We start from the raw sequence: 12,683 nt of genomic DNA, 5'->3' as shown, positions 1-12,683 counted from the left end.
GGAAGGTAAAGTGTGTTTATTCACAAAAATGATGGGCTCCGCTCAGAAAACCAGCTTGTGAAGATGGAATCTGAGAATGTGAGCTGAGGCAGAGGCCAGAGAGAAGCCATGTGGCCAGACCTGGGAAGGGAGACTTTCCCAAGCTGGAAGCCACGGAGGAAGAAACTGTGGGCTCTACAGGATGTGAGAGAGAAATGAATGAGGGTTCATGTGTCCCTGTCGTGGCGCTGTCATCTGGAAACATTTCCTTTAGACTCTGGGATCTTCCCACAGTGGAGCATTTCCCAGAGAAATGTCAGCCCCGGTCATTTTCCAGGACCTTCATCCAAATCTGAATCTCACCGACACCCTTCCTACTCTAATTTGATAATTCACGTCTCCTCCTTCTTAGAGTCCTTTCCTGTCCCTAATATTGAACATAGAGATTCTTATCAGGGTGTCACCATTAGGCCTACGCAGAAAACTCAGGACTAGGCACAGTGGCTCATGCCTGTAACGTCAGCACTTTGGGAGGCCAAGGTAGGCAGACCACGAGGTCAGGAGATAGAGATGATTCTGGCTAATATGGTGAAACCCCGTCTCTACTAAAAATACAAAAAATTCGCTGAGCATAGTGGCAGGTGCTGGCACTCCTAGCTACTCAGAAGGCTGAGTCAGGAGAATCGCTTGAACCTGGGATGTGGAAGTTGCAGTGAGCTGAGATGGCGCCACTGTCCTCCACCCTGGTTGACAGCGTGACACTCTGTCTCAAAAAAGGACGAAAGAAAAAGCAAGCAATCAAACAAGAAAGAAAGAAAGAAACCAATCTCAGGCCTCTAATCCCAGCACTTTGGGAAGCCAAGAAAGGCAGAGTGCTAGAGCTCAGGAGTTTGTGAGGAACATGGGCAATGTGGCGAAACCCTGTCTCTAATAAAAATACAAACTATTAGCTGGGGGTGGCAGTATGCACCTGTAGGCCAGGCTGCCCGAGAAGTTGAGGTGGGAGGATCACCTGAGCCCAGTGGGGCTTCTACTTCCCACGTCCCACTTTGTAAACCTGAGGCTGAGAGTGAGCTCAGCACCAAGAATGGTTGTGAGAATATCTGTTGACTGAGCATCCACAAGGCACAACAGACGGCTGTTACCGACCATCCCAGACCTCAGCTCTCCTTCATGGAGAATCTAAGGCCCGTTGCTATTTTCCCCATTTTTAACCTGGTAAACCTGAGACTTGACCAGAGAAAAACCTGCCCATGTTCTGGCAGCAGATGATTGGCAGACCCCTCAGGTGAGGGGCTCAGAGGAACGCCCAAGGTGTTCAACCACCTGAATGTTGAAAAGAACTGACTGAGAGACTTTCCCTTCCTGCCCATTTCAGGGGATCCAGCAGCACCCCAGGACCCCAGCAAGAATCCTGCACTTGGGGGCTTTTCTACCACGTCCTGTCGCCTGTTCTCCTCAAGGTGCTCATCTGCTGCCCAGCTCAGAGCAGCCTTTGAAGCCCATCTCAGGAAATGACCTGACCTATTCTCCAGTCCCAGAATCCACACTGGGATTCCAAAGCTCCTATGAGGACCTTGCTCAGGTTCTCTAGAATATTCCTGAGCATCTATTTTCTCCCCCAGCCTGAGCTGATAGGGCCGGCGTCACTTTATGCATCCCAAAGACATCAGCCCATCTCTATTTTTCCCAATTTCTATTGACCGATTTTGGTGAACATGGCAAGGCATAAAGCAGGGAGCTCCACAGCGACTGCTCCGGACTTAGAAAGGCACCCTGGATTTCTGGGTGGTGACACTGCCTGGCCTGCAGAGGAAGACCTGACCCCTCTGGTCTTCCAAGGCTGCCAGAATGATGGCAGAGCCTAGGACAGGTCCCCAGTGCAGGGGCCATCCCTTCCCAGGTCCCCCTGGCCCAGCCTTAGAGCTGACAAGGCTGCACCTGGAATGCAGTAGGTATTTTTTTGTCCAAGTCAGGTCTCTTCTTAGCCTTAGGTGAGGCTTTTTTCATGTGGGTGCTATGGAAGAACCCCAGGCCGTGGGCATCACTGCCATGACCACATGGTATGCATGTGTATGTGTGTGTGCAGCCACCTAGAAAGGCAAAACTCTACCTGTCAGAGCTGATTCCATGGAAGATAAAAGTATAACATCCCATGTCCCTGGTAGGACAACTTCCTCTAGGAGTCCAGCAAGAAGATGTGGGACCTGTGGACAAGAGGTCCCTGAGTAAAAGCCCTCAATTGAGGATAATGTGTAACGCTGAACTTTAGACCCTGAGGACTCTATAGCCTTCCCACAGGGTTGCAGTGGAGCCGGCACTGACTCCCAGGCACAATAGCCCAGAGAGATCTTGGGAAGGAGGTAAACCTGCTGCGGCCTCAGGGCTCAGAAAAAGCCCTGGACCTATCACCCAGTCACGCCTCTCCCACTCCCAAGTGCCGAGCTTCAGTATCGGCCGTCTCCAGAGGTTCAACACAGACCTCAAGAGGTGTGTCCCGTGCCAAATCGTACTGCACCATACCAGCCACCCATGGCGGTGGTGTTTAATCCTACATCACCACCTAGTGGACAAGGTAGTACACTGCATGAAATCCTTGATAAAGCCGGAAAACAGGGAGCTCTTGAGGCATGGCAGTTCCCCCTAATTTTATAACCAATATCGGTCGGGAAAGGGAGGCAAGCAGGAGCGTCTGTCCAAACTGAGGCTAGATATGAATCTTTCACCATGAAAATGGTAAAAGATATGAAGGAAGCAGTTAACAATATGGACCCAACTCCCCTTATGTGAGAACATTATTAGATTCCATTGCTGATGGAAATAGACTTATTCCCTACAACTGGGAAATTTTGGTTAAATCTTCCCTTTCACTCTCAGTTCCTACAATTTAAAACCTGGTGGATTGATGGAGTACAAGAACAGGTACGAAAAATCAGGTTACTTATCCTGCTGTTAATATAGATGCAGATCAATTGCTAGGAACAGGTGCAAATTGGAGCACCATTAACCAACAATCAGTAATGCAGAATGAGGCTATTGAACAACTAAGGGCTATTTGCCTCAGCACCTGGGAAAAAATTCAAGACCCAGGAACGGCTTGCCCTTCTTTTAATTCAATTAGACAAGGCTGTAAAGAGCCATATCTAGATTTTTGTGGCAAGGTTGCAAGATGCCGCTCAAAAATCTATTTCAGATGATAACGCCCAGAAAGTTACTGTAGAAATAATGGCTTATCGAAATGCAAATCCAGAATGTCAATCGGCCATAAAGCCATTTAAAGGAAAAGGTCCAGCAGGAGTTGATGTAATTACAAAATATGTGAAGACTTGTGATGGGATTGGAGGAGCTATGCATAAGGCAATGCTAATGGCTCAAGCAATGACGGGAGTCGCTTTAGGAGGACAAGTTAGAGCATTTGGGGGAAAATGTTTTAATTGTGGTCAAATCGGTCATCTAAAAAGAACTGCCCAGTCTTAAATAAACAGAGTAAAAATAAGGAGCCACCTGGCCTGTGTCCAAGACATGGAAAAGGAAAACATTGGGCTAATCAATGTCGTTCTAAATTTGATAAAATTGGGCAACTATTGTTGGAAAACGGGACGAGGGGCCAGCTTCAGGCCCCGCAACGAACTGGGGTGTTCCCGATTCAGCCGTTTGTTCCTCAGGGTTTTCAGGGACAGCAACCCCCACAGCAAATACCACCACTTCAAGGAGTCAGCCAATTACAACAGTGCAACAGCTGTCCCCTGCCACAGCGGGCAATGAAGCAGTAGATTTATATTCTACTCAGATGGTTTCTTTACTCCCTGGAGAGCCCCCACAAAAGATTCCTACAGGAGTATAAGACCCACTGCCAGAAGGGACAGTAGGCCTTATTTTAGGGAGATCAAGTCTAAATCTGAAGTGAGTCCAAATTCGTACTGGGGTAATTGATTCAGATTATAAAGGGGAAATCCAGTTAGTGTTCAGCTCCACTGTTCCCTGGAGTGAAAATCCAGGTGATAAAATTGCTCAATTACTGCTTTTGCCTTATATTAAAATTGGGGAAAACAAAACAGAAAGAACCTACCAAGCAAAAGAGCCTGATTGCTCAAAATCAGTGGACAAAGAGCTAGAAAATTCACTTAAAAGCAGTTTGGAGACAGGAGGTGGCGCAGATTTTGGGAGCTGTGCTGCTGCTGCCCAGGAGTGCCCTGCATGTGAATCCTAATCAACTCATATATTTGCCAAGCTGGGCTAGTCTGAGTCATCCTTTGATCTCTTGGCTCCTTTCCGGTTTGGCAGGGAAAATGATACAGTCCTGGTTTTTCTCGGAGCAAGCATGTTTTGGAATCGCACGTCCTTAGAGGGCAGATATTAGTCAAGTGCCTGTGGGTGATGAGTGACCTTCCCTATGGTGAGAAATCTTACACAAAGGGCATCCGAGTGAGGACCCTGCTGAGGACTCAGGGCCTGGTGTTGTTAGGCAGGGATCTTGGGCGAGATCCTCAGTTTTCCTGAAAAATGAGGATGGTGATGCCCACTACCTGTGTGACCCTGGTAGGATCCAATGAGATGGGGCAAGTGAAGGGCTTGGCATAGGGCCTGACACATAGGAAGAATGAAATTAATGCATTTTTTTCCTCCTTTTTCCCTCCCAGCAGAAGCCCCCATGATTATTCATCCCTTGTTCTGAAAACTAAAAATAAAATCCTAAGCTCTCCCTATGTACTGAACAGATTCCCTCTTGGTCAAGTGTGCCCACCAGAGAAACCTTTAAAACTGTTCCTGGCCATGGGGGGATGGGAGGTTAGACACGTCTCATTTTACTTCCTTCCTTTCATGGTTTAAACACAAAAACTGACCAGCATTCATGTTAAAATAGAGATTATAAGGCTGACTGAATAGACTATTTAGGGTCATAAGATACCAAGTTATATACAGGACCTAAGGTCTTCCCAGGCAAGGGTTAAGTCAAGGGCCCCTACCCTTAAATAATTAACTATGTACCTTTTTAATTATGACTTTTTTTTTTTTTTTTGAGGTGGAGTCTCGCTCTGTAGCCCCGACTGAAGGTCAGTGGCATGATCTTGGCTCACTGCAACCTCCGCCTCCCAGGTTCAAGCAATTCTCCTGCCTTAGCCTCCCGAGTAGCTGGGATTACAGATGCCCACCACCACACCCGGCTAATTTTTTGTATTTTTAGTGGAGACAGGGTTTCACCATCTTGACCAGGCAGGTCTTGAACTGCTGACCTCGTTATCCACCCACTTCAGCCTCCCAAAGTGCTGGGATTACAGGCAAGAGCCACTGCGCCCAGCTGAATGAACTATATTCTAACTGCCACAGGGTTTTTCTCTTCCTCTAGCAGCTGAACAAGCACTGGCCCTAAGATAAGCAATATTGAAATGATCGTGGCTCATCCATCCCAGATTCCGACTAACCGACCCCCTGCTCCACATGCCATGACTCCAGCTTTGATTGGACAAGAGATTGATTCCAGTAACTTTCTCCGGATGTGAGACCTCTCTGGCCATTGACTGGTTCTGACCACTTGAAAGAGACTTAGCACACGAGCGTCTTCATGTCTCTGATGCACCCTTTGATGTAGGGGGTATAGCTATAATGCACTGAAATGTGAAGTCTCGGTGCGGCGTGGTGGTTCACACCTGTAATCTTAGCACTTTGGGAGACTGAGGCAGGCAGATCACCTGAGGTCAGGAGTTCCAGACCAGGCTGGCCAACACAGTGAAACCCTATCTCTACTAAAAATACAAAAAGTAGCCAGGTGTGGCGACATGTACCTGTAGTCTCAGCTACTTGGCTGAGGCAGGAGAATCGCTTGAACCCGGGAGGCGAAGGATACAGTGAGCTGAGATGGTGCCACTGCACTCCAGCCAGGGTGACAGAGTAAGACTCTGTCTCAAAAAAGAAAAAGAAATGTGAAGTCTCCACCCCAAAGTGAACATGGGAGGTAAGCCACGTGTATGTTTATTCAATATGCATGTGTAAGGTCCCCTTCATGAATACTCAGCCCATTTCATACCCTGTTGAGTGGATATACTTGCTAGCCCACTCAGCATAAATTCCTGCCTCATCACTTCCTCCCTGGAAGTACCAGTGAAGGATCTTTTCTGAAAGCTGCACTTTCCAGCCTGAGGCATGGCCAGCCTGCAGGCCATAAGCTACAGAAATATATCTTTTTTTTTTTTTTTCTTTTTAAGTAGAGACAGGGTTTTGCCTTGTTGTTCAGGCTGGAACTCCTTGGCTCAAGTAATCCACCCAGATCTGCCTCCCAAAGTGCTGGAATTACAGGCGTGAGCCACCTTCCTTGGCCTATAGAAATAGATTTTTTTTTTTTTTTTTTAAGAGGGAGTCTCGCCCTTTGCCCAGGCCGGAGTTCAGTGGCATGATCTCGGCTCACTGCAATCTCCGCCTCCCGGGTTCAAGTGATTCTCCTGCCTCAGCCTCCCGAGTAGCTGGGACTACAGGTGTCTGCCACAATGCCCAGCTAATTTTTTGTATTTTCAGTAGAGACGGGGTTTCACCATGTTAGCCAAATGGTCTCGATCTCCTGACCTTGTGATCCACCCACCTCGGCCTCCCAAAGTGCTGGGATTACAGGTATGAGCCACTGCGCCTGGCCTAAAAATACATGTTATAATAAAAAAGCACCATGTGTGGTGTCTCATGCCTGTAATCCCAATACTTTGTAAGGCTAAGATTGAAGCACTGATTGAGCCTGGCAGTTCTAGACCAGTCCTAGACCAGTCCAGGTAATATAGAGAGACTCCAGCAACATGAGACCTCCAGTACATGTTGAATAGGAGTGGTCACGTGTAGATGCTCATCACAGCACTATTCACAATAGCAAAGACATGGAATCCACTGGAATGCCCATCAGTGGTGGACTGGATTAACAAAATGTGGTACATATACACCATGGAAACCTACACAGCCATAAACAAGAACAAGATAATGCCCTTTCACCAAGTCCTCTTCCTCCCTTTGCAGCAGCATGGATGAAGCTAGAAGCCCTTAAGCTAAGCAAACTAAAGCAGGAACAGAAAACCAAACACCACATGTTCTCACTTATAAATGGGAGCCAAACATTAAGTATACATGACGTAATAATGGAAACAACAGATGTCCAGAACTACTGGAGAGTGGAGGGTGGAAGCAGGATGGGTATCAAAAAACTAGCAAAACTGGCTGGGCATGGTGTCTCACACCTGTAATCCCTGCACTGTAGGAGGCCAAGGCTGGTGCACCATTTGAGGTCAGGAGTTCAAGACCAGTCTGACCAACATAGTGAAACTCTGTCTCTACTAAAAACACAAAAACTTATCTGGGCATGGTAATGCAAATCTGTAGTCTCAGCTACTTGGCAGGCCAAGGCGGGATAATTGCTTGACCCTGGGAGGCAGAGGTTGCAGTGAGCTGAGATCAGGGCACTACACTCCAGCCTGGGTGATAGAGTAAGATGCTGCCTCAAAAAACAAAAAACAAACAAACAAACAAAAAAACTACCAAAATTATCTGATAGTTTGTCTATGATCTATAGAACAAACCTGCATCTGTCTTTCTGAAACTAAAATACAAGTGTGAAAACCTGTGATTTTCAGTGATTGGTTAGAGAGCTGACAAATCACCATCTCTTTAGAGTCACCAACTAGATTTTGGCTTTGTCATTTTGGGGAGGTCACGGTTTCCTGTTTGCTCTAGTTTGTTGTAGATACAGATCTATATTTTTGCACTGAAGGTAGAATGATTTGCTCCAGTTTTCTGTCTGGCTTGTTTTGATTTGGACTGAATACATTCCCTTGGTGAATCTTCACCACTAGGTTGCTGCTTTCTTCTTGTCTTCAGGTGGTGGCTTAAGCTCAGGTTTACCTAAGTTTTAGTAAACCACGAGAGTGCTGCCAGTCCCAAATGGGAAAAGTCCCAAAGAGATCTCATGGCAGTGTAGGAGCGCTAGCTAGGTCAAGCCCAGGTTTTCCTGTTTTTTGATAAGGAGAGAAGGGAGGCGGTAGGAAGATCTCTCATTGAAATGAGTTAGTTTCCAAAAGGATGTCTATTTCCATTAATGTGGGCTGGAAATATTTAGAATGTATTATCCACCTAAATGATTTTAGCAGTATTCTGAAAGAGAAATTGGATATCTTTACTGGACACAGTTACTTTAATTCAGTAAAACCCACTAGCCACCATGAAGACAGGCAAAGGTTGGTGATGCCATGAGGCTCCCGCTAATACACACTATGGCCATTCCCTTCCAAGGCAGGGGGCCGCACCTTTGTGCAGTGAAGCCCTTTCCTGACATGGCCAATGATCAGGAACAGATTCTCCCGGATCTGCCCATGAGGAGTGAACAGGGTCTCAGTATCCAGGGTGCAGTGAGGGCGCCTGACAAGAAGAGGGGTGACTCAACGGCTCATCATCACTGCCCACACAGAATGGTCCAGGTCCCAGGTATGCATCTTTTGTGGATGAACCCGGTGAACAACCACAGGAGAAAGTAAGGAACAGATGACTGGAGAGGTAAAGAATGGGCATAAATGAATCAAAATAATCAAAGTTTAGGCCGGGCACGGTGGTTCACGCCTATAATCCTAGCACTTTGGGAGGCTTCCTTGAGGTCACTTGGGGTTAGGAGTTTGAGACCAGTCAGGCCAACACGGTGAGACCCCGTCTCTACCAAAAATACAAATTCCCTTGAACCTGGGAGTTGGAGGCTGCAGTGAGGCAAGATCGCATCACTGCACTCCAGCCTAGGTGACAGAGCAAGACTCCATCTTAAAAAAAAAAAAAAAAAAAAGCAGGTCAGGCTTGGTGGCTCATGCCTGTAGTCCTAGCACTTTGGAAGGCCAAGGTGGGCAGATTACTTGAGGTACGGAGTTCAAGACCAATCTGACCAACATGAAAAACCCCGTTTCTATTAAAAATACAAAATTAGCCAGGCATTTTGGTGCCTGCCTGTGATCCCAGCTACTCGGGAGACTGAGGCAGGAGAATCGCTTGAACCCGGGAGGTGGAGGTGCGGTGAGCCAAGATCACGCCATTTCTCTCCAACTTAGGCAACAAGAGCAAATCTGTAAAACAAAAAAAGACAAAAACAAAAACAAAGAAAAAGAAAAGAAAAAACAACAACAAAACGAAGTTTATTTGGATTTCTTTATTTCCTGCAGATGAACCTAAATCACAGATGAACTAGCATCTCTTTTTTAAATTCATCAGTAGCTAAAGATTTCTGATGTATAAATCGCTAATACAGGCTAATCAATCATGAAGGACAGCAGAGAGTTTCCATTTAGGTTCTCTTTACTTCCGAAATCTCTTTGTATCCATCCTTGCTGAGATAACTCTCTCACTCTAGAACTTCAGGTTCTATTTCTGACTGTCTAGGACACAGGTCCCTGAGTCTCATTGACTCCACTCAACCTTTTTCCCAGTGCTGCCCCCTACTGGTTTTTGTTTTTTTTTGTTCGTTTGTTTTTTCCACTCACAGGAAGCACATGCCTGAAACAAAGGATTCTCTGCTCCATTTATAAACGCTCCTATAGAACTGGCACAGCGGCTCTTGCCTGTAATCCCAGAATCTTGGGAGGCCAAGCAGGAGGCTCGCTTGAGTCTAAGAGTTTGAGAACAGCCTGGACAACATGGGGAAACCCTGTCTCAAATTTTTAAATAAAACTTGTAAAATAAGGAAAAAGAAAAATAAAAGGCATCTATGTCCCAGATTCTAGTTTCCAAGTGCCTGGAGAAAAAGCTTTTTATACCTCCACCCCACTAGGCAGGACTTCTCCAGAAGCAAAAACTGAGCTCCAGTTGCTCAGTGGGCGACGTGCCACAGCAAGGGCAGGAGACGGGACCGAAGAAGATCCTGTTGGGCTGCCTTGCTTCCCTCAGTATACGCATCAGCTCAGCCTGAAGTGGGGTGAGGAGCTCCCAAACGACACGACCCCTGTTGTCAAGACTCTCCCGAGGGGCAGGATATGTTTCCAGGCTCAACTTGCTCAGCCTGCCTGTGTGACGTAGCAGGTCCTTCAGAGTATCCATGGAGGTGTCATTGTCGTGAAAGCAGAAAGTGGTGAGGTTGGAGCAGCAACTCAGGGCAGGCAGGATGACCCTGAGTTTGGAGTTCCCAATCCCACAGTCCACTAAGAAGAGGGTCTGAAGAGTGGCAGCAACTTTCTCTAGCAGAGCTCGGACGGGCTCAAGACGGATGAAGCGCAGCACGCCGTGACTCAGATTCAGCTGCTTCAGTTGACTGAGACTTGGGTACTGGGGCAGACACTTCAAGTCCTCTTCCTCTAGGAAGCCATAAGTTAATGCCAACGTCTCCAACGGGCTCTTGAGGCACCTGGAGAGAGCTAGAAGTTAGTTCTGGGCAGTGGTACCAGTTAGAGGAGGGTGGTGGAAAATAACCTCAAGGGAAGAGCTTGGTTCAGCCAAACACAAGTTTGTTCTCATCATCTAATCACAGTCCTCCTGCAAGGTGCTGCCTGGTGAGGACTCTGATCATTCAGGGGCAGTCCCATTTTAGGCTCAGTCCTTTCACCATCACTCGTGTGATTGGTTCAAGGCCACAAAATCTCTAACGCCTCTTTTCTTCATCTTCCAGCAGAAAACTTCATCTCTGGGCCACAGGAGCCCAGTGGAAGATATGCCCAAAGAACGGACCTGAGCAAGGTCTAGGGGCATCAGTTAGGTCTGCCTGCCTTCAGAGGTTTCCCGACATGGCCACATCTGCAAACCACCTATCTCTTTGTACCACTCTCATGCCTGTTCCCTCACCTCCATCCCAGAAGCCTGCGTTTCCCGTGTCAATTGCCTTTCCTGGAACAACCTTTTACAGACAGGGAATTAGAGACAGGATCATTCCCGTGTCAATTACCTTTCAAAACAACCTTTTACAGACAGGGAATTAGAGACAGGATCATTCATGTTCACTAAGCTGTAAGGACAGAGTGTCTTCTGTGAAACACACAGGTTTGATGCACTTTCTCTTCTTTTATACCCTCCTTTCTGTTGCCTCCTTTTTTGTTTTTATCATGTTAACTTTAAACACACTTCTTAACAAGGAATTCACAAAAGCACCCTCACTAGAGCTGAACCCCCCACTAACCAGCTCCCTACACGATGTCCCTCTCTGTAGCATCTGCCCCCGGTCATCCCTCTGCCCTTACTGGAGTGACCCTGTGATACCCACTTCAGGATATAGAGCACCAAACAGGACAATGCATTCTAGTGTCCCCTTCCCTGTGACATCGCCAGTGGCTGGCACACAGTAGATGCCCACTAGTGTTTACTGTAACAAAAAAAGGCTATGCTATGGCCCACAGAGAAAGCTCACCATCCTTCCTCACCTGATCAACTGGTCCAGGTAGCCTTTGAAGAAGCAGACCCTTCTTATATAAAGCGTCTGGAGGTAGTCCAGCCTGCGGAACACAGAGCTGAATTCAACAACTAACTGTTCTTTGCTGTCAGGGCTTGGCAGGTAATAATGACAGCCATCAGAGACAAAGAGTTTGCGAAGATTCCTCATCTGGCTCAGGTAGCGGCTAAACTCTACTACCAAACACGACCAGCACATGTTCCAAATTTCCAACACTTGGATACTGTCTGGGTATACTGTTTCCAATATGTTTCTGAAATTTAGAATGCACGTTGAATAATTCACCACCTTAGTACAGCACAGGTGTACTGAACCTCTTCTGTGCCGGACCCACCCAGAGAGGAAGCTCAGACCTTCATCCAGGGACTTTTCCTTGAAGCAAACATCCATGAACACCTTCAAGGGCTGCTTCTCTCCTGTCCTTGGACAGTCCTCCACTGTCTGCGTCTTACTCATGGCCTTTGAGGAGCAGGACAGGGACCTGGCTCCAGACCATATGGTCCAGAAATTCTCATCAACATCCCGCAAATCCAGCACTTGCAGTTTCCACCTCCTGTGAGTCACATGGGGAAAAGCTCAGAATGTAGGCAAGGACCCACCCCTGACCTGGGCTTTCACTCCACATCCAGGACATCAGCTGCTTTTGTCCTCAGTGCCCCTCCTTCTGTCTCTTCTCCATCCCTTTCCCCCTTGGATTCTGCCTGGTCCCCACTTGTAGTGCCTTCACCTTCCACTGGGAGGAAGCAGGTTCCTGTTTCCTCAGTGGACCCTGTATGGTGAGCAGTCCTTTCCCAGAGGAGCTGGGCCATGGCCAAGAACTTTCCCAGCTTTCTCACTGGCACCATCAGAAGCCCCTGGGCCACCCTCAGGCTCCCAATTTTTCTGACCCAGCTGTTTATTCCCTGGACACCTGGGCCCTCTCCACCTGGGTCACTCACCTGGGGCGAACCTTTTGGGCAAGCAGGCAATCAATCCCATCCACTACATAATGTAAGATCTCCAGATCAGGCGTCTTCATCAGGGACCCCAGAGGGAGGCGGGGGAAGGGCCAGGCCCGCACCATCACCTTCAGAACCTCGCAGCGTCTCCTAATGAAGGCCTCTACAAACAGCAGGGGGAAGAGCTCCCTGGGCAGCTCCTCCAGGACGGAGATGGCCAAGGCCTCTTCCCTCAGCAGGCTCTGCCCTGCCAGCTCCAGTAGTCTGGGTGGGGTCCGGAGGTTCATCCTGATACAAATCTGCAAGAAAACAAATCCAGAGAAAAGACAAACTTGTCAGGCCAGTCCTCTCACACCCTGACTTCTCCTAGGGCATAAGTCACTCCTCTG

At 47.7% G+C, this 12,683-nt stretch overlaps 1 protein-coding gene across 1 annotated transcript; it reads right to left on the bottom strand.

Moving 5' to 3' along the window:
- Positions 1–9,108: 9,108 nt before the first annotated feature.
- On the bottom strand, positions 9,109–12,683 carry LOC111526297 (PRAME family member 18). Its single transcript, XM_023191916.2, has 3 exons — positions 12,295–12,683; positions 11,328–11,909; positions 9,109–10,321 (listed from the first exon to the last, which is right to left on the bottom strand). The coding sequence occupies exons 1-3, from the start codon at positions 12,579–12,581 to the stop codon at positions 9,748–9,750; spliced, it is 1,443 nt and encodes a 480-aa protein (XP_023047684.1). The 5' UTR covers positions 12,582–12,683; the 3' UTR covers positions 9,109–9,747.

This window comes from Piliocolobus tephrosceles, chromosome 1 (genome assembly GCF_002776525.5).
Source record: "Piliocolobus tephrosceles isolate RC106 chromosome 1, ASM277652v3, whole genome shotgun sequence".
Classification (NCBI taxonomy): domain Eukaryota; kingdom Metazoa; phylum Chordata; class Mammalia; order Primates; family Cercopithecidae; genus Piliocolobus; species Piliocolobus tephrosceles.
Note: the sequence above shows the minus strand (reverse complement) of the source record. Positions and strands in the feature narration are given on the sequence as shown.

What these genes read in the sequence shown, in the direction of transcription:
- LOC111526297 (XM_023191916.2), bottom strand. Translation starts at nt 12,581, where the DNA reads ATGAACCTCCGGACCCCACCCAGACTACTGGAGCTGGCAGGGCAGAGC. An exon ending in GCCCAAAAGGTTCGCCCCAG is followed by an intron (nt 11,910 to 12,294) that starts GTGAGTGACCCA and finishes TGTGACTCACAG; the next exon opens with GAGGTGGAAACTGCAAGTGC. An exon ending in TACCTGGACCAGTTGATCAG is followed by an intron (nt 10,322 to 11,327) that starts GTGAGGAAGGAT and finishes AGCTCTCTCCAG; the next exon opens with GTGCCTCAAGAGCCCGTTGG.